General features: G+C 41.4%; 1 protein-coding gene across 3 annotated transcripts; it reads right to left on the bottom strand.

The window, feature by feature from the left end:
• Positions 1-224: 224 nt before the first annotated feature.
• Positions 225-20,149, bottom strand: git1 (G protein-coupled receptor kinase interacting ArfGAP 1). 3 transcript variants are annotated; one of them, XM_058080747.2, is made up of 21 exons: positions 19,843-20,149; positions 16,433-16,566; positions 16,099-16,211; positions 14,981-15,086; positions 14,573-14,659; positions 14,345-14,475; positions 14,146-14,240; positions 14,024-14,066; positions 12,476-12,502; positions 11,972-12,020; positions 11,072-11,144; positions 10,580-10,677; positions 9,886-9,997; positions 9,328-9,452; positions 7,578-7,730; positions 6,219-6,560; positions 5,214-5,294; positions 4,903-4,979; positions 4,590-4,766; positions 3,918-3,981; positions 225-2,814 (listed from the first exon to the last, which is right to left on the bottom strand). In XM_058080747.2, exons 1-21 carry the CDS (start codon positions 19,892-19,894, stop codon positions 2,599-2,601), a joined length of 2,355 nt encoding a protein of 784 aa, XP_057936730.2. In that variant the 5' UTR covers positions 19,895-20,149; the 3' UTR covers positions 225-2,598. The 3 variants fall into 3 exon arrangements, with proteins under 3 accessions (XP_057936730.2, XP_057936731.2, XP_057936735.1); XM_058080748.2 differs by lacking the exon at positions 12,476-12,502; XM_058080752.2 differs by lacking the exon at positions 6,219-6,560 and having other exon boundaries at positions 19,843-20,148.
• Positions 20,150-21,131: the final 982 nt, after the last annotated feature.

Here is a 21,131-nt window from a genome sequence, read left to right as displayed (position 1 = left end):
TGCATTTGTATCAACGATCTATGTCATTCTACATGAAAAAAAACATGGTATTTAATAGTAAGTCCTCATGTCCACTTCAGAGGACATGGGAAAACTGTATGTTGATGATTGTATGTTGCCAAAACCACCAAAAAACTAAATACTGTGACTTAAACACTCAGTAACAGTATACTTGTAACGCCTTTGTATATGAAACAAACAAGCCTTCCACACCGGTGAAAAGAACCCAACCAAACCACAGACAATTAACTTTTTATTATTTTATTACAAATGTACAGCTTATGAGTTTCCATTACAAGTGACCTTTTTCAAGTCATTGTTCTCTGTCTCTACTTTTACAGTTTTTAGTGTTTTTTTTTTTTGTTAAAAGATAACTCTCCCATCACCCGTCTCCCAAAAAGTAGGGCTGCAGGAGAAACTTAAGGACAGCAACGCAACAGGCCACAGTGCACCACCAGTGGTTGAGAATGTAGTTGGAGCCAAATAAATCACTGGCTTATGGAAGGTGGTCCAGCCGATGACATGAGTGTAAAGATGGAGAAATTAAAAAAAAAGTGTTGGGCATGATGAGACTAAGTAGTAACATTCACACAAATAGACACCCTACTTGGGGTCCGCTAAACGTGAGTGGAGAGGGGTCGTGTGCATTGTTGGACCCCTCCCCCTCGCCATTTTGAGATGACTGTAATGCTAATCCCAAGCGAGTTTCAGACCTTTTCTTATTTCCTTGCATCCAGCGCCTAATGCACTTGAACTATGACCTTTACGAGAGTGTAGTACACACTGTAGAGAAGATGCTACTTCATCCCGCTGGTGCTTGGATAAAAAAAAAAAAAATAGTGCAACTAACAGCACGACCTACTTGTGAGATCAAACTTGTTTCTGCCATAGTAGGGCAACGCCGCTGTGTAAGCACACTCTCGAGGCCTAACTGAACTGGATGCTTGGTGAATAGAACTCACAGCCTGATGCTCACTTGGGTCAACAAGTACACGTAAATATCTCACAGAACAGACACCCTAACATGTTGTTTAATATAAAATATAGCATGAAAATATATGTTCATATATATATATATATATATATATGGCTCTAGTCTAAAACTTGATGATTGATGAAGTTGGAAGTATTTGTTTCAGCAGAACATTGCAGCCAGTCAAACAGGAGATAATCATGTGCAAAGGCATTCAATATCAAGCAATGATACATTGCAGTCGTTTTTTGTTTTTTTTTTAGAGCATGGTTTTGTTTTGAACGAGCAAAAACCTAGAAAAACATCACTGAAATGGTCAGAGAAGTGCTGAAGATGGTCCATCTCTTCAAAGTGCTTGGGATTTAGCAAGGTTGAATGTTGTTATAAGACATTAAAAAAAACTGATTATTAAGGATGAGAAACCAGCAGATGACTTGAAACAAAATGAGGCCTTGTTCGATACCATCTGCATTCTGTCTTTGGCACAATTCAACCAGCTTTGTCCAAGTGTCTTTCTACGTATTAAGAGACTGAGAGGGGAAATGCCATGAGGACCAAATCAGCAGGTCGTGACATAGAATCCATGAAAACAAAAAAAAAAAAAACATGGCCTTGATCATGCACGCCGATGCGGAAGGTGAAAGAAAAGTCATATATGATGAAAAGTGTTATGAGCTGCATCATTCCACAATGGCTAATTCTGAGATGATTCCACTGGCTCGGTTAAATGAGGTTTCTTTTAAAAAAAGAAACACAAAAACAAAAACATGAGGTGACAGTTGAGGTTTCATTTTTAAAATCGTGATCAAAGTCAAGGGGATTTTGGTCTTTTTGGAACCAAAAAAAAAACCCCTCGTCCATCGCGCGTATAAGTTAAAAGGAAGGCTTGAGAAACTCTCAGGACTGTTCACAGGCTGTTTTTTTAAATTAAATCCCAGTAAACACTGTCTCCCTGTGCCACAACATGAGAATTATGAGTGAGACAATGACATCAACATATAGAAACAATTAAATCAAGATAAGTCAGTAAAATATCATTACAAAAAAAACAATAGACATGATAAACAAAAAAATATAAATCACAATTATTCCAGTGTTAAGTGTTTTTCCCAAATCTGCACGTTCAAAGGAGAAGGGTGGGGGGGACACATGCCGGACAGAACATGCTGTGGACCTCCAAGAACAGTCTGAAACTCTTCTACAAAAAAGCAAACCAGAGAAGAAGAGTGGCGAGGCCGTCGTCCACTAAGATAAAAATGGGCTGTCACAGTTGTTGTTCTTCGTTTGTTGGTCCAGTTGTTAGCTAAAAGAGGGGGGGGGGGGTGACGAGCGACAGGGGAGAATAAATAAGATGGCGTCAGGGTGCGCTTCACTGTACTGTACATCACCACGCTTTCTTGTTTGTCTCACGCGTCAAGCCATTGATCTTACGCGTCTGATTCTAGACGCTGTAGTTCCCACTTGGTTTCTTTCTCTGTGCTCATTCCATTAACACTTCCTTCCCATGCAGAGTCCATACTATTCCTTCCTGACAGCACCCAACACCCCCTTGGTCACTCCTCCTCCCCCTATGGTAGGATCCCGTCTTATCTCTTCCCTCAGCGCCTTGTTGCGCGTTTGCACCGTCACTGTTTCTTCTCACGAGTGGTGATGGTGACCAGTTGCTTGGCAGCCTTGGCTATGTCATAGGCGCATTGGATGACCTGCTGAGTGAGGAGCTGGTAGTCCACTGCAGGTGCGCCCGGATCCGTGGGTGCCGCTTTACGGCATTCCACCTGTAACCGTGAGGCGCTGGAGGCCAACAGGCGGAGCGAGCAGTGGACTGCATCCAGGGCTGGTCGCTATGGAGATGAAAAGACAATCAAAAGGAGGTAAAGAGGTGAGTATAGAGCAGGGGTCTCAAACACGCTGACACTAGTTTGAGGCCCCCGCCTTGATATGAAAGTTTAATGTTAGTGCGGCCCGCGCAAGTTTGATATGGATGCTGTATGGTATCATGTACCCAGAAAAAATTATTACGTTTGATTAATGTTCATGTTAAAGGTTAAATAACTGTTAATAGTTATCCTCCCTATCCGTGTGGAAGTGGTAAGTTTTTGGCTATTTAAGTTGAAAGGAAATAACTTGAAGGCTACCGTTTAGGTCGCTAGCTCTCTAGTTTGCGAGTTAGCATGTGTCTCAAGACCCTGCAGTTGCGCAATATGTTGTAAATAAAAAGTATAAATGTGACTATAGTCGTGTTTTGTCATGTCTACAGGGCTCTAATAATGCTTTGTTCATTTTAATCTGAAAAAAATAATTTGTCTACCCACCAACTATATGTGGTTTCTTAAGTTTTTATTATTTGTCGTTTTATTATTATTATTATATTTATTTATTTATTACTGATTGATTGATTTTCTTTATTCTTGATTTGTTTATTTATTTTTCATCTTATTTTATGAAGAAAAATAAAAAGTAAGATATTTGAGAACAGTGGAATGTTTTATCAGAGCTTTTCTTGTAGAAAATTGGAACCAAAGGGAAGTTTTTTTAATGTTTTTGTTTTTAATAAATGCGTTTTTTTGGGTTTTTTTTTTTTTTTGGAAAACCTGATGCGGCCCAGTCTCACCCAGACCTGAGCTCCAGTGGCCCCCAAGTAAATTGAGTTTGAGACCCCTGGTATAGAGAGAATAAAAGCCAGGCATACACTGTAAAATTATGGTCTGAGATGTGACAATTGTCAAGCACGAGGTTATTCAGGAGGTGCTGTGTCACCCTTTCGATGATGTGTTGTTGCAATATTAATCCTGCTCTGTACGTGCCTTGTGCTCGTCGTTTCCATCTGTACGCTCTACATCTTTGATATCTGACAACTTGAAATCCGACCAAAAGTGAGTTGGATGATTTGACAGTGTATGACTGGCTAAGAAAGGCTGAGAAACAAGACGAGAGGTGGACTTACTTTGGGGAAGAGCGAGGCCATCTCAGTGACAGCAGAGTGGATCTTCTCGGAACATGGTACAAAGCTGAGGAGAATGATTAGAATATTTAAATGCTTACAAAAAGCTGAACGGTGAGAACTATAAAAATGACTGATCTGTAGCAAAATCTCGGATAAAAAAATATGTATGTATTTGCCTAAATTAAGCAATAAGCAGAAAAATGACTGAATGAACAACAATGCATATAAACATACAGCATTCAGAAGAAGCATTTGAATGGGTGTGTAGTATTCTACACAGGTGACTCTGTGTCAGGGATGTTACTGCAGTGACGGGAATATTGTCTGGTCCTGAGCTGCTATTTATAGGTATGGGCTATAGAGGGCAGTGATGTTCTACATGCTAGGTTCGAACCCGCTGTCAGAAAATAAGTATAAAGGAAGAGAGCTTGAAAATGATGAACCGCTCATCCTATAAACTCTGGAAAAAACTGTTGATTTTGTTAATACTTGGTTTGTTTATTTCTTTATATTATGTATTTTTGTACTGCTCAACTGATTCTGTACTCTTGCTGCTGTGCAATGCAAATTTCCCCACTGAGGGACGAATAAAGGCATATCTTAATCTTAATCTTAGTAGCAGTAGTAATAGCATCGATAGTGGTAATGGTGGTGGAGTGTTGGGAGTCTCACCTGTCATGTTTGAACTCCTGAGCAGCCCTGAGAAGCTCCTGGATGTTCTTGGTCACCTGCTCAGTCTTCAGTATGACATCCTCTGTGCACGGTAAAGTGGGGTCAGGATCGCTCATCTCACCACCTCCTCTGTCTTCAGCCTCCCCACGGCCTTCTTCTTCGCTGCTGCGGCCCATACTGAAAACACAAAATGATGATGACGATGAGCTGTGTTACCCTCTCATACCCCGTTTACCTCTGATTTGCAGTATTTGACAACATAGTTAAATCAGTTAAGATACTTCTGTGCACGGTGTAATGTAGTGAGTCTGACCTTATCGAGGGTTCGTACGTGTGTGTATTGTCATAATCGCTGTCTGTGCCACTGCCGTGCTTTTCCGATTTTGAAATCTAGGGAAGGAAACACCAATGATATAATTCTTCAGTATTTATTCCAGACACTGATCAGCATTTTTGAGTGAGGTACGAACATTTCAAACATTTACCACTCAAAAATTAAAGTCTAGATGAGTACCATAATTGATTAACAGTGATTGATAATTTGCAGATTTATAATGCATTTTTTCCTACTGCTAACTAGGTCAGAGGCAGTCCTAATGTCATTTTCAAATTGTACAAACTTACCATGTAACGTCCCATCTCTGTCGACCCAGACATATGTTGGCCTCCATACGGTGCTAAACCACCCGTACTACCCTTCCTTACCTGGGGAGCACAGGGATGGATATAGGCAAAGAGGAATGGGGTGACAGCAATGAGAAGAAGTATGGACAAATAATATTATTACAGGAAGGAAGGGTGATGATATTGATGGGAGGAAAAAAGTGTGGAGGAAAAAAGGGCGAGGTTTTGGGAGAGCGGGGGGTGGGGTGGGCAGAAAAAAAGATGATGAGTCAGCAAGAGCCAGTTTGCTTGCTGTCATCAATACAGTATGCTTTTGTAGCTATCAAACACTGAGATAATGCAAACACCGCCAACTAAAGTCTAAAACTGACTGTTCGCTACACGGCATGTTCTCCACTGCTAGAATGTGTAATAAGCAAAGGGCAAGCACACTGAGAACATGTATGGCAAACAAAAACAATGATGGACAGAATGCTTACATCCAGAGGATGCATGGCTGCACTGCAGTGAACAAGAGACAGGTGAGGAGGCAGACAGAAAGACAAACAAGGTAAATGCTGGGTACTCGGATCAGGTTTGTAAACGTATACATGCGACTACGTGTGCACGTCTGTCACCATGTAAAGCAGTTGATTGGAAGAGCTAACTTGAAGAGGCTGAAAATGTAAAAAAGTGTGAAGCTCAGGATGCACCAAGAGGACAAAGAGAGAACACTTTCTGTTTTGCATCTTTCTCATTCAGATCTCTCTTACTGCAATTTCCCATCAAGGTACCCAACAAGGTCTGATTATATTTGGCACCTCAGCGTTACAGATCCAAAACTGAATGGGAGATCACAGTAGAGCTCTGAAAGAGAAAAATGAGGCGCTGGAGTGCAGAAAGAGAATGAGTCAATGAGAAATGGCAAGATAAGAATTGGACGATCACCCATCAATCTGGCCAAAGAGAGCCAATCGGGGCCTCCAGAAGGAAGGCGGCAAGTGGGAAGCGAGAGTTCTAACTTACGCTGGGTGGGTTCAGGGGTTGCAGTCGGTCTGCCAGGGAGTCCAGGGCTGGGGGACCGAGGGTCGTGGGGTTGGGCGCGGCCCCGGGCTCGTACATGGAGAAAGCCTGGCGGTCTCTCCGATGGAGATGGGGCTGAGGGGTGGCTAAAGACGGTGCCGTGAGCACTGAGGCATCAACTCCTGTCCCCAATCCGCTCACAACCCCACCGCCGATTACCCCTCGCATGCCGCCTCCCGGCCAGTAGTTTCCCCCTCCGCCGGGGCCCCCAACCCCATGGCCGGCTGCTCCCCCAGCTTGCTGGCCCCCCCGCAGCACGCTGTTCTCTGTCTGCATCCGTGTGATCTACATGAGAGGAGGAAGGCAGCAAGAAGGGATGAGAGGATGGGAGAAGGGAAATGGGGAGTTTGAAGGGAAGGAGGGGGGGTGTCAACTGAATCGTCAAAGACAAACATTCATAAGCACAGGTATAGTAGAGGGATGCACGGGACTTGCGATATTAACTAGTTGTGGGGGGGGACGGATGTGTGGTAATGACACGTTGACATACATACAGTAGTTACGTGATGAGTTAGACAGGAACCAGGTGTCGTGGAGGGTCGGATGTCTCCATACTTGACATCGACTTTTACGTTCAGTGAGGACAAATGAACTGCAGGCTATATTAAAAACATACAATCCACCCCCAAGCTGCGTCAATAAGCAAGGTTTTCATTTCATATTTATTCTGGTTGCAATGTGCGGTACTGTATAGCTGCACTGCATCACATTGAGAAATGTTTCTAATATTTTGCTCATTTAATTAAGCTAAATAAAAGTAGCAAATAAAGCAAACACCAATTAGTAAATTGCAGTGCAGTTCCACACCGCTGCAAACCACAACAATAAACATAAAATGACTACTGGTGAATGCAATTTTTTAGGCCTTTTTGCAAGATGGACCTTACTTCCCAGATGCTCCACCTACTTATGTCATACATGTCCATACGGAGGGCACAAATGAATGCAATGACCACATGAAGAAACCAAGCAAATGTAGCCAATGTAAATGTTGAGTGTAAAATGAGCTGCCTTAGTTTCAACATAATACACAATATGTCACCAGGAGACTTCATGAAGAAAAGAGACACGCGTGAATAAATGTGTTCCCTTGCAGTCTCTAATCAGAGATAAACAACTGTTGTGGCACCATCCTGCCTGCCGATCTGTATATGAATACGTCCCGCCTGTTTTCATATGTCCTTATCTCCTTTTCAAGCATTTCTTCTGTAATGACTTCTCTCTTGCAAGGCCATTATTACACACAAATGATATACACAATTTCCTTGACTGTATGTCTGCTCCGAATTCATGACACCTTACCTCTTTCTGAAGACGTCTGAGTTCTTCACTGAGGTTGTTGTTCACTTTCATTAGCTGCTGCACCTTGGCTTCCGAGGAGGCCAGGGCTTTCTTTACCTCCAGGTACTCCTGCAGTGTGATGGGTCCATCGGACAAATCGGACGAGTCCATACTCTGAATTGACGGGACATACAGGCAGGTAGAAAGGCAGCGCCATTAAAACACAAAACCAGTATGGGCTCAACTAGAGCCAACAATAATCCCTTATTGTGGTTAATTGGTTCAGATTAATCAAATTCAAATTAATTAATCATGCTTAATTAATTAATGCTTTTGCCTCTTTTCTGACCTATAAATGTAGTTAGAATGTTGTATGTTAAATGATTAAATGGTTAAATGATGCCTAACTTTCAGATAATGAGGTTTACGCATTTTGACGTGAGCCCTGAAAGAAGTTTAAGATGGCTCAAAACGCTTGGTTTCAAAAGGCGTCGTAAAAAACTGCCCCTTTGTGATGTCACAGAGGGTCAAGAAGTCAGTAACAATTTATCAGTGTCCATTTTGTGATGGTCATGGACCAAAAGTGTTTGCATACCAGGAGAGGGGTCGCTAATAGCCTTTTCCCACCACAATTAAGGTTAGGCTATATTAGACTACCAATGCTGTAGAAAATGCTAAAATGCTAAAGCTACTTACTATTGACAGACGTCTTGAAGTAACCACTTTTAGTTGTACCAGGTATTAAAATGGATCAAGAAACTGAAGAAACAAGGCTTGCCTAATTAATTTTTTGTGTATAATTTGGTGAATGGGAAGTTTTAAAATGTTTAAAATTAGGTACAAAACCGCATGGGTAAAGCTCTTGCTTCAAAATGCTTTTGCCTGAAACATGTCGCCCTGGGGCACCACATAGGTCAGAGATAGCCCTACCCTTTCTTTTACCTTTATCTTCATTCATGCACACCGCTTTGGGTTAGCATTTCAAATGACTGCATACTGAATGTATACAGGGAAAGCTAAGGGGGCGATAAAGCTAGGCAATGTGAAGAACTGCAGCTGACTAAACATATTCATACAGACCAGCTTTAGTTCGCAACTATGCAAGGTCTACGCCCATTTCCTGTGACCACAAAGAGTGCTTGATTTGGTTCTCTACTCTCTAAAAGTGGACCAAAACAAATTGTTATGAATATTCAGTGTATATGCTCAACAAATACATCAATCTCTAAACTAAAATGAAGTGTATTTACTGTTCTAATCATGATGCTAAAATAATCTCACCACACACCACCAAGCGTGCTATGGCTTTTTCTGTTATATGATCTGCAGGCGGTGACATGGAGGTTAATTATATAGAAGGAGTCAATTATTCTGCCTGTCACAGTAAGTTGCTAACATAGATAGATTTACAAATATAAAATATTTGTACAAAATAAATAATTATCAGTTTCCTGTGGTACACAGTTCTAATGAAGGAACATTTTAATTGGGAATGAGGTTGTCATTTTGTTGAAGGACAGCTTTTCTAGCTTTCCATTTTTTGAATACAGTATTTCGGCGCCTGTCAGATTTTTCTCCCTCTCTCAGCACAAACAATGTCTCTGTGACAGAACTCTGAATATGCTCGGTGATGTCATTCAGTAGCTATGTGGAAGCCCTTACTGAGGCAACTCCCTGTAAAGCATGCTGGGACAAGCGCTCGTGAATAAGCCTCATTAGCTTACTTGAGCTATTCTAGATTAGGAATTGTATGTTTGCCGGAGTAGCATACCTTTGCACGGTTACTGCGTTGCGTGTTGTTGTTATTTTGGGTTGTGAGCTCGCTGTCTGTGTCTTCATCAGATGCTACACTGTCGTAATCATGTTGGTCATCGTCAAAGCCAAGGTCCAATGGGTCTGAGATGAGGAGGGGGGGAAAATTACGACAGCGATGTTGATATGAACAGCATCAGGAGTTATCATCTCTTGCAGCAGACAAATCGCTGTCTGAAACTCAAAAGCTGTGTTTGCCTGTTAGTAAGGTGCCACTGTAAAATGGCTAATTTCACTTCCAGATTTGAATATGTTTTATCTTCTGTTGCTGTGGATGACAGGTCACCGTGGCAACATTTTTAGCTCTTTAAGTGCTTTTAATGACTCTCCTTAGCAGAGTTGTAGTCTAACACCACACTGTCCATCAGTCACAAAGCATTGTTCTCCCTATGCTGTGAACAAGGCATAAAGCTTTAAGATTATATTATATCCCGGCAGCTGTTATGTTGAAAAATTAACAGTATACTTAACCACTAACAATCTTTTGGCAGTGCAAACCCGACTTTTGGTTTCTCACCAGTTGAGCTGCTGAGACCTTTCCCCTGCTGTCTCCTTTTGGCATCGCTCAGGATGTCTATGATGAGCGTGGCAAACTCCCGAGCATTGAAGCGGGCCAGCTTTTGGCGGCCCTGGAACAGAAAAAGCAAAGATACAGTATGTTAACTAGTTATTGCCCAATTAAAATGTAGTTAAAAAACACATAACTATCATTACTATTTGCAATAACAGAAATTCAGCCAACGGCTTATGGTTGACTGCCAGTGAGAGTACTGTGGTCAGCATCCATGTGCTGTGGAAAAACACAGTCATACTGAACACTTGGAACACACAATTATGTGCATGCACACAAACACAAATGCAGGCATAGAAAGATATTTAAAGTAACAAGCTAGAGTACTATAATATGAATATTTTCTCTCCTTCTTACCATGAACAGACAGTAATTTTTGTACAGTAATAATACTGCTAAAGTGTGGTGCTGTGTTTGTTTTTACGTCGTGTGGTAAAAAGTCAATGTTTAGAATAACAGGCAAATCGAGAGGACATTTTTTTTCCTTCAGCGAGAGAGGGGCAAGTATGGAAACGGGGTTACAGCTCTGCTCCTTTCTCAAACTGCCAGTTTCACACTCTTTAAAAACATAAAAAACAGAAACTCGGAGCTAATGTTTTTCATGTACGCATGACAATGTTGTATATATGTATCGGTTTACCTGGTTTCGTGTGGCAGAGTACTCAGGGTTGACTGGTAAAAAGGGTACAGCGCTTCGTTCCGTTACCAGAGTGCTGTGGTTCTGGGTAGTAAGCCACACTGAGGAAGAAATAAATGTGTTCACAAATAGCTATGCACTGCAAAAACAAAAGTTAAAACATGCATTAGTGTATTATTATTATGCCCTCGTCCTGCATGTCCCTGCTACTTACCGCCAATGCTTTGGTCAATTTGCTAATTTCTCTGCTGCTTCTTTCGAGTTAGAAGTGCAAACGGAGACACTCGAGACTTTGTGAGATTGTGATTCCCCCATCCAGTCTCTCCTTGGTTTTCTCCCCCCTCCCTCACTCTAAAACATTTTTTCCTTCCCTCTAAACACAGTTTCTGATTTTCAATGACTGCTTAGCAACTTTATGGTGTGTTTCCTTTTTTTGGTTAGAATACTAGTGATTTTCAACTGTTTAACAGATGATCGCTACTGGATGCGGCTCACCTGCATCATTTTCTCTGCGATCCACTTCGTCGTAAACGTCCATTGCAAGCTCTTCAAACAGCCGGTTATTCAGCTGTCAGGCAAGGCAGAAAAATGTTGTAAGCAAATGGATTCACTTTGTGATGTACTATAAATGCAACAAACACCGATTTAATTTGGATCTCTGTTATGGCTTATTATGCTCATTTTCAGCACTTTGTGTTGAGTTGTTGACTCCTATAGAGCAGCACACCATAACCCAAAAAGGAAGCTTTCTCGCTTTCTGCGACTCTTTCTGCAGTGTTTCCATGAACTTCCATGGTCTGTACATTTACATTTACAAGTAAATTTAGCAAGTGAAGATTGCTTTTATAGTTATTACTAGATATGGTAAAACCAGAGAGCAATAAAGAATGTGGAGTGAATTTTGATTGACAACTAATTTTGCTTTGTTCAATTTTGAAATATTTCTCTCCACCTTATGCTGTGTATTTTTATTATGAGGTTTCCTGCTCATTTTTTTCATACATTATGATCCCCATAAATTTATTTTCTTTCACCCTTTCAATATCTACTTTCTACTATTACCAAACAGCGTAATTTTAGTTTTACTTAGGTTCAAGGAAAATCTATTATTATCAAACCATTGTTTTAATATGACTATTTCATTTCTGACCTTTTTAATGATTTCGTTTGTGCTTTCTCTGGAACAAAAGGCAATCAAATCATCCGCAAATAATACAAACTTTAAATGCAGATGTCATTGATGTACAAGTTGAACAGTTTTGGTCCCAGTATTGATCCCTGGGGTGCTCCACAAATAATTTTTAACTTCCAGATGTGTGTTCTTCTAGCTTTACATATTCTGTCTATTCATATTTTAGATTTCTAATGCAAAACCCACAAGTCATCACAACTCACTGCTTGTAGCTTCTTCTTGGCAGCCTTAGCTAGTTCTGAAAGGTCCAGACTAAAAAAAAAAAAGAACAACCTTTAGACAAGCACTCAAGTTCACAATGAAATACAAAAAGGGCGGAGGGTGATAAATATTGCAATGGTAAATGAGACATGAGAGGGACATAAGGAAGCAGGTTATACTGGGAGATGGTGGAACATTTGGGTTGTTGGATGCCACACAGAATGGGGCTGCTGAGGTTCATTAAGGTCTTTCAGGGAGGATGAAACGGAGGTGTTGAAAGCTACAGCCGGGCAGCAAAATGCTGTCAAGCTGGTGCCTTGCTACTTTATTAATTAAGCCTAGTTAATCTACTGCTTCTTTAGCTATTAGTGAGACATTAAATCTTTAATGATGTTCTTCCCACTTTGAGAGCTCTGTTTGCAACAGAGGGTTACAGAAACAGTGGTTAAAATGAAGCAAGACAGTACTTTGGGGGGGGAAAGAGGAACGAAGAAAAGAAAAGATACCTCTGTGTCGGGCACTTAGGACGAGCTCTGGCTCCATCGAGCGAAGCAAAATAGAGAGAACAGAAGACGAGTGAGAAAAAAGGAAGAAACAGACAGAGAGAAGGGTAGAGAAGCCACAGCTAAATGGCTGAAACTGTTGTCATTCAGAGGTACCAATGACCAAATCGAGTCAGATGGTATTTCTAATATGTCGTTACAGTGCCTCACAAAAGTGAGTACACACAAATACTTGAGAATTTCATGCAACAATACTGAAGAAATGATACAATGATACGATTTAAGTAGTCATTGCATGGCTTGTGTAACTGTGTAAATAAAGTCTCCTTAACATCTAAACCCATGACAACATAGTTGTCACAAGTCAGTGTTGTCCCATGGAAATATATAATCTAATATTTGCAGAAATTGGAGGCATGTACTCACTACTGTGAAATACTGGATATTTGGTTGTATATTTGTCAAACTCAGAAAGAGGCTGAGCTAAGCTTGATTTATTATGTCATGACAGTGCACTTTTGGCCTGTTCAATAAAACTTGTTGATGATGGAAAAATACAAACACACATCAAGTAACAAAACCATTAAGGCATTTAAGACAATTTTTCTTTCCCAGTTTTTAAGTGAAACCTCAATGTTCAGGTAAATTTGATGACAAATTTGATCACTCAATCATAGCTAGTAGGCTCAGCTCCTAGTGAGGCAAATCCCAGATGCAGGGTAATTATAGCTCTACATATAGCTATAACCTAAAAGCAATATAGGGATTTTAATTTTTAATCACACAAATTGGTTGTCATCTTCTATCAAATTTGCCTAAATGCGGAACAGATGGTTAAAAGCACACTCTGGGGCCACCCTCTGGTCACAATATTAAACTGCATCAAAACAATAACAATCTGGCTTAATGCAAAACCAGGCCTGTCACAATAATTAGTATATCAATTAACCGCAATATAAATAAAAACAAACGTGATAATTTTGCCAGCTTCTACATATTGACATTTGCACGTGTGTTTGTTTTCATCCTCTCTCGCTACCACTTTGGATGACAAGAGGGTTTATACTCTGTGCATCTGTTTCAACACCTGTGCATGTTGCTTCTACTGTATATCGTAATTAAGGGAGTGAGGGAGAACCATCCTGTCAGTCATTCAGTCCCAGTGGGTGGCGGCGGGGCCGCTGGCAAGTGTGCGCATAGAGCAACATGGATTTTCCAGCATGACTCATTTACACATAGTCATGTAGTGTTTACGTCTGGTGTACGACAATAGTACATACGATGCACACATCCGTGAAGCTTTCCTGACATTATTTGATCCTGCTGTGTCCACACATGACACCACGCAACAGTAGAAATAGCCTGTTTATAGTTTTTAATTTATATGCGTTTTTTTTAAATGGTCTCAAAATAAAGTTGACAATATCGTTTATCGGCAATAATTTGTAGGACAATTGTTATTGTGACAGGCCTGTGCAAAACAACACACAATACTGTGAAAACATACCACTACTGCATTATAGGGCAAAATATCAACCAAATGGCCCATACCTGTCTGCCATTTGGGGAATGATATAATGGCCATTCTTGTGATCTGAAGAAAAGAGCAGATTAGTGTAATGTAAGAACGATGCTGACAGAAATAACTGCTTCTGAACAAGTGCAACGTATACCCGGGCGTCGGCCACAAAGGTAGAATGCCAGCCTGTCAGTCAGTTCATATTGACACTCAACCAGCCGCTCTGCAAGCTCTATGTGACCCGCCTGCCTGAAACACACAATTGACTAAATTATTTCTGGAGTACTTGTATCCTTTATAATAGAATCCATTTGCAAAGAAAGTGGGATTTAGATAACCCCGCTGAATTTTACCTGGCATAATCCATGGGTGTGCGTCCATTGATGTCGGGGGCTCCAGGGTCAGCGCCATATACTACTAGTAATTCAGCCTGTAAAATCTGCCCTGCTTTGGCTGCTACATGCAGTGGGGTAGTGCCCTTCTCCTGGCGGGACAGGCGATGGAGACATAAACATGAATCACGACAAGCCAAAAGTAGAACAGAAACATTGCCACAAGTCAATCAGTGTCCTTTTACATACCGGGTGGAAGAAGTTGGCCTGAGCGCCAAGAGACAGCAGCCGAAGACACGTCTCTAAACTCCCTGTCCGCACACTTGAGTGAAGTTGCTGATAGGAAAACAGAGGCAGGTGGAGGGAAAGAGAAAGAAATTGACACAGGGGAAAGATTACACGTAAGGCTGAGAGAGAAAAAAGCACAACGTTCTGATTAGCCAAGTGATGCTCCGCCGCATCACAGGTCATTAGAGCCCTGTCATTCAAATTACATCCTTCTATGGCTGTTTTATACTTTAGTCTGCATGTTTAGGTGTGGGACTTCCCACTGACATCAGCACATGAAACATCCTCTGCGCTTACATGTGCAATTCTTCTTCAGTGTGGCTTAGTAATTAACCTAGGCTGACCTCAGTTGTTGTATACTGTACTCACCTTGCTGAGGTCCTTGGTAGTCACGCCATCATCGTCGCGACAGGGTAGCTTGTGCACAAAGGCCAGCATCTGGTATTTGGCTCTGATAAACTCTGACTTTGTAGGACTGCACCGGGAAAAATTGGAGAACATAAAGTGAACCTCAAAAGGACAATTAGTATGAAGTGAATACACCGTTTTACTGTAGACGAGGGGTCTCAAACATGCGGCCCGCGGGCCAAATGTGGCCCGCAGGACACTAGTTTGAGGCCCCCACCTTGATATGGAAGTTTAAAAAAATTATTACGTTTGATTAATGTTCATGTTAAAGGTTAAATAACTTTTAATAGTTATCCTCCCTGTCTGTGTGGAAGTGGTACGTTTTTGGCTATTTAAGTTTAAAGGAAATAACTTGAAGGCTACCGTTTAGGTCGCTAGCTCTCTAGTTTGCGAGTTAGCATGTGTCTCAAGACCCTGCAGTTGCGCAATATGTTGTAAATAAAAAGAGTATAAATGTGACTATAGTCGTGTTTTGTCATGTCTACAGGGCTCTAATAATGCTTTGTTCATTTTAATCTGAAAAAAATAATTTGTCTACCCACCAACTATATGTGGTTTCTCAGGTTTTTATTATTTGCCGTTTTATTATCATTATTATTATTTATTTATTACTGATTGATTGATTTTCTTTATTCTTGATTTGTTTATTTATTTTTCATCTTATTTCGTATAGAAAAATAAAAATGAAGATATTTGAGAACAGTGGAATGTTTTATCAGAGCTTTTCTTGTAGAAAATCGGAACCAAAGCAAAGTTTATTCATTTTTCTGTTTTTAATAAATGCGGTTTTTTTTTGTTTGTTTTTTTTAAAACCTGATGCGGCCCAGTCTCAACCCAGACCCTAGCTCCAGTAAATTGAGTTTGAGACCCCTGCTGTAGACCATTATACAGCAATAGACCAAGCAACAGTGTTTAGAAAATGCAACAGCAGTTTCCATAAACATTGTGCCAGTGTTACCTTGTCATGTTTAATCTTTTCACAAGATAGATGTCTTACCACTCTTGAGTGAAAGTTATGTGTAAAAAAATATTACACTTTCATTGTACACAGAAAAAATTTTGCAGTGAGTGATGCTTACTGGACTTTGTCCTGTGGGTTGGGTTTTCTTCGGCCGCTCTGCACCTGAGCAGGGTCCAGAAGACTGTGTTCCCATATGGAATTGGCACCATTGCCGGCCAATGTTTGAACCATCTGAACACATACAGATGGAGCATACTGCGTTGACAAAACAGTCTTACTGTCTTCCTTCTATATCTCTTGCATAGATGAAAACTGAAGCAGCACAGCATCTTCACAATTATGAACGAAAGTCTTGCCACAAGAACACAACAGACTGACATACAACACAAAATAATTCACTTACTCTTGATTCTGCAATAGTGTTTCTTCAGTCTCCAGTTTCACTGCCTTACCTGCATTAACGCGGGCGGCCATCCGCTGTGCCTCAAGTGCTTGACTATGGAGATATGGCGGCCTAAACTGCGGTGAACTGAACAGCATTCATCGCAGATCAGTACCCCTCGGTTGATACTGGTCCAGCCAGGGTCTGGAAAAACAACAACACATTTAGCTCTGTGGGCTTTGTAAACATATGCCGCCTAATGATGTAAAAAATGGTCCCGGATTATGTTGAAGATTCCATTATAAATAGACCCCGAAACCTAGTGTCTTGTCAATAAATGATGATTGGCGTTGCAAATGAAGTCAATGTAACTAGTAAAACAAATATGTAATTCAATTATGTAATGCACATTTGTCGTATACGCTGCACTAATGTACACTATTCATGAGTTGAAACACAGCCCAGTATACAAGACACGCTACCCTTGAGTGTATGATAATTTGCTTCATATTTCCTTCTAAATTAAATATCTATAACATTCTCAATAAACGTGGCTTGCAAAAATGCCAAACTAGAGATCCTGGCAGAGCAGCCCCACAATGTTCAGCCCCCAAAACCCTGACGTGAGAACTACCAACACAACATGCATAGCAATATGTAACATGCATGTTTACAGTAACACACACACAAAGACACATCTACCCACATTAGTCATTTTCAAGCTGGGATAAACACGCCTGGGTTAAGGGTATTAATGCGGCTAAAATAGCCCATCATTTGATGAGCCGAAATGCTGTATGTGCCTGCAGAAAACAGTGGCACAAATGGGTTTAAAAACAGCCTAGTCGAGAACAGTAGCCCGAAGGTCAGACAGAATCAGTTTAATTCTTTAATCTGTATAATAAATATAAGAATTCCCATAGGCTACAGCTGTTATTTGCTTAGCTCTCCCAATGCAGAGCTACAAATTTAAGCTATTGCATGTAGACACCATGTGTACTTGACCCAATTTAAAATGAAATGGGTCATAAATTATAAACACACAAATAATCCAGGAGGATGAATACAGAAAACTGATCCAGGACTTTGTCAACTGGTGCACCACAACACTACCAAGACCGGGGAAATGGTGGTGGACTTTAGCGGAAACAGGACACACTGAATCTGTTCTCATTAAAGTTGACCGTGTGAAGGTGGCTCACACCTATAAATACCTGGCAGTGTATCTGGATGATAAACTGGACTGCCAACATACTAGATGCTCTGTGCAGGAAAGGGCAGAGCCGTCTGTACGTCTTTAGAAGGCTGGGCTCCTTCAATATGTGCAAAAGATACTACAGATCCTCTACCAGACTGTGGTATCTAAAGCCCCCCTGTGCTCAGCAGTATGCTGGGGGAGGACGCCACACACCTGGACAAACTAGTAAGGAACGCAGACTCTGTCATGGGCAGAAACAGTTAACACAGAGCGGTTTTGATGACCCTAAAATGGACCTGGTCGGATAAGTGGAGGCCTCACACTGCACTGAAAGAGGTGCAGAATCTGGAAGATCTAGAAAGCTGTCGCTGCTCTATAGGAGTCCACAACTCAGTCCACAACTCATTACAAAGCGCCTAAAATGAGCATAACAGGTTCGCATTAATAATAAATTTTACATCTCAGTTAAAACAAACCAACCACAAAATGATGGCTTGCTCGTGCCTTTGTAAAGGGGAAAGATACACACAGACTCACATAATTATTTCCCCCACAGTATATAAATTATACACAATATATAAGTAATACATGTGACTGAAAACTGCTACCCAGAAAGCATTTTAATGTCTTCTGATTTTCTCATTTCACAATACAGTAGATTTAAATCATAAAGTAGAGTTTTTGCAGCTTGAAGATCATATTGAAGAGTCAACATTTTTAACTTTCTAGGCATGTACAATCCCTGGAGCATTGTACTATAACCCGAGTCAAACATGGTCAGCAATAGAAAAAGCACAAGACGTCTGACATTATATAACCAATGAGTCGAAATGAGCTCCCAGTGCCCGAGTCTCTTTTTCAAGCATGCACGTTTACAAGCTTGATACAGTGACATGAAGACCTTCTGTCTGTTGCCTGACTGTCTCCATCAGTTACCCTGTCCACAAATGTCATACCTGGCAGGCCACATAGCTGGGGGGTAGGGAGGTATCCAACCATTAATGACCAGCTCAGCGTTTTGCAGAACTGTGGGTGTGTGCATGTCTTTTTAAGAAAGACCTCTTGCACAAGGAGAGAGGGAAATAAAAGGATGCCAAACAATAACAACACTAGATTTTGTTAAGATTTTGAATGATACTGTTGTGGATGTTAGTTTGAGATGGAGAGTAGTGAGAGAGAGAGAGCTGCAAGATGCTGAGGCAGGAAGGCAAACCCAGAGTAGAATGATGTCATAAAAAAAGTAGCAAGGTGTAGCCAGCATGCACTAAGCAGTATAGCCATAAAGCTACTTTGAATACACATGCACTGCATTCAGAAGCAGCAGCTGTGGCAATGCATGTGCAGACAAATGCATAAACTAGACAACACAAGCACCAATAATTATAAGTTTGGAACTAAAAGCGAGGGCATGTGAGGAGTCATATGATTGATTAAGTTCAGTGGAAAGCAAGCAATTGTCAACTGTTGTTGTTGTGTTTAAAAGGGTAACAAAGTATTACTGCCATTTGCCAAACAAAAAACTAGAAGCTGAGTTCATGAGAATGAGGTAAATTAAACGACTCGGTTTCTGTCATTTTAGGTTTAGGATTAAAAACATAATGAATAAAACCTCCACAGTGCTATATATAGAAATAAGAAAATATTATGAAAATGCCAACTAATAGATAAAGTGCCACAAATTGACAAAAACTTGACATGTAGCAAAAGTTGGCTAGTGACATTAGCTACCGCGTTAGCAAATCTAGCGACTCCGGGCAGAAGACAATTAAAAGCCTTCCCATCAAAGTGTTTACAACGCTCAAGTAACATGAAGATATGGAAATGATGAGCTGTTTATTAGCATTAACATTTATTGTTTTGTAAGCTTGGTATGCATCTGTCAATGGAAGCATAAACCTTAGTCCAAGTCGCCAGTTTGCTAGCTTAGCAATGCCAGTGTGTTAAGCTCCTGAAAATCATAACAAACGTTTCTTTACATCAAAAAGCGACACGTATCTTCTATTAAACAATAAATCACAGAGGCATCCTCAAGTACGATCATGCCCAACGATTAGACGCCTCTGTCTTCTAAAATGAGCCGCTACGAGCTAACAATATGTCCCATTTAAAAATCACGCCTATTTTCGCTCAATATGTCGGGGCCTAGGCGACGCTTTGAAGCCCTGGCTGTTTCCTGCTTTGCACACCCACTGACACAGAGCGCAACCTCGGCCATGTTTGCCCCGACGTGTCGCTCTACGAACGTATTATTGGTCACCATCCGCGTATATTTCCCCTCCTACCTGGTGCACTGCAGTCAGCGCAGATTTCCGTCCGTTGTAGCTTTCTTGACATATCGGAAAAATCGAGAGGTGGATGTCGGCGATGATGTGCTCGTTCGCCTTTCCCCACCTCCGGAGCCACAAGACTAACGTCAGCCGATGCAGACCCTCAATCCCCGGAAGCCGGCTGGCGTGAGAGGTTTTCCCAGCCGGCTGACAGATGAATTTCCCGTATGGTCCTCCGGTTCATTCGCCACATGCATTAACGAACACTTACACTATATCGTATATTTTGTGTGGACATGACGTGCTTAATGGGACCGTGGCGGCGTAATAAAGCGCTTACCGCAGTTACTTTACTCTTTGGAAACTTGCACTGGCAGCAGCTCGCCGGGAGACGGCAGCGCTCTACCTGCCACACACCCAATTTAGCAGCAGCGGCAGCCGCTTTATCCCCACTCCGGTCGCGGGTATGCTGGAGCCTATCCCAGCTGTCTTCGGGCGAGAGGCGGCGTACACCCCGGACTGGTCGCCAGCCAATCACAGGGCACATATCGGCACATTTAACAAATATGAAAAACAAAACTAAAAATAAATATACACAAGAACTGAACAATATAAATCTCATTACCATACTGATACTATCATTGGTATCAATACTATAAATATTTGCATCACTTCACTACGGCTCAATAAATTGTCTTAGCTGTGGTTTGGAGAGATTGTCGGCCATTTTTTTTTAGCAAAGGTCTTAAACTCAGCTGATTAACAGCCTATTTCAGTTTCATTGTTGTTTTCAGGCCACACAGCTAAGAGACCCAAGTTTGATTCCATCCTCGGCCAGCTTGCATGTTTACCCCGTGCATGCGTGGGTTTTCTCCGGGTACTCCGGTTTCCTCCCACATTCCAAAAAACATGCTAGGTTAATTGGCGACTCCAAATTCTCCAAATTATTTCCTAGCTAGCCTTTTGAGTGTTAAGCTGCTGTGTGATGAGTTTTGCGTTCGTTGGAAGACGACACTGTGATGTAGACTGTTCTATTGGTCAATGACATCCTGCCATTTCCAACGGGTTAACATTGTAGACATCGAGTGGTTAGCGCGCAGACCTCACAGCTAGGAGACCCGGGTTCAATTCCACCTTCGGCCATCTCTGTGTGGAGTTTGCATGTTCTCCCCGTGCATGCGTGGGTTTTCTCCGGGTACTCCGGTTTCCTCCCACATTCCAAAAACATGCTAGGTTAATTAGCGACTCCAAATTGTCCATAGGTATGAATGTGAGTGTGAATGGTTGTTTGTCTATATGTGCCC

This window comes from Doryrhamphus excisus, linkage group LG8 (genome assembly GCF_037039965.1).
Source record: "Doryrhamphus excisus strain RoL-2023G ecotype Guam linkage group LG8, RoL_Dexc_Guam_v1.1, whole genome shotgun sequence".
Classification (NCBI taxonomy): Eukaryota; Metazoa; Chordata; class Actinopteri; order Syngnathiformes; family Syngnathidae; genus Doryrhamphus; species Doryrhamphus excisus.
The sequence above is the reverse complement of the archived record's forward strand: the minus strand, read 5'-3'. Positions and strand labels throughout refer to the sequence as shown.

Coding starts and splice junctions, on each gene's coding strand:
- git1 (XM_058080747.2), bottom strand. CDS start 19,894: ATGTCAAGAAAGCTACAACGGACGGAAATCTGCGCTGACTGCAGTGCA. Junction 11,145..11,971: donor CCAAGAAGAAGCTACAAGCA/GTGAGTTGTGAT, acceptor CTTGCCTGACAG/CTGAATAACCGGCTGTTTGA. Junction 3,982..4,589: donor CAGGAGTTCAAACATGACAG/GTGAGACTCCCA, acceptor CATTCTCCTCAG/CTTTGTACCATGTTCCGAGA.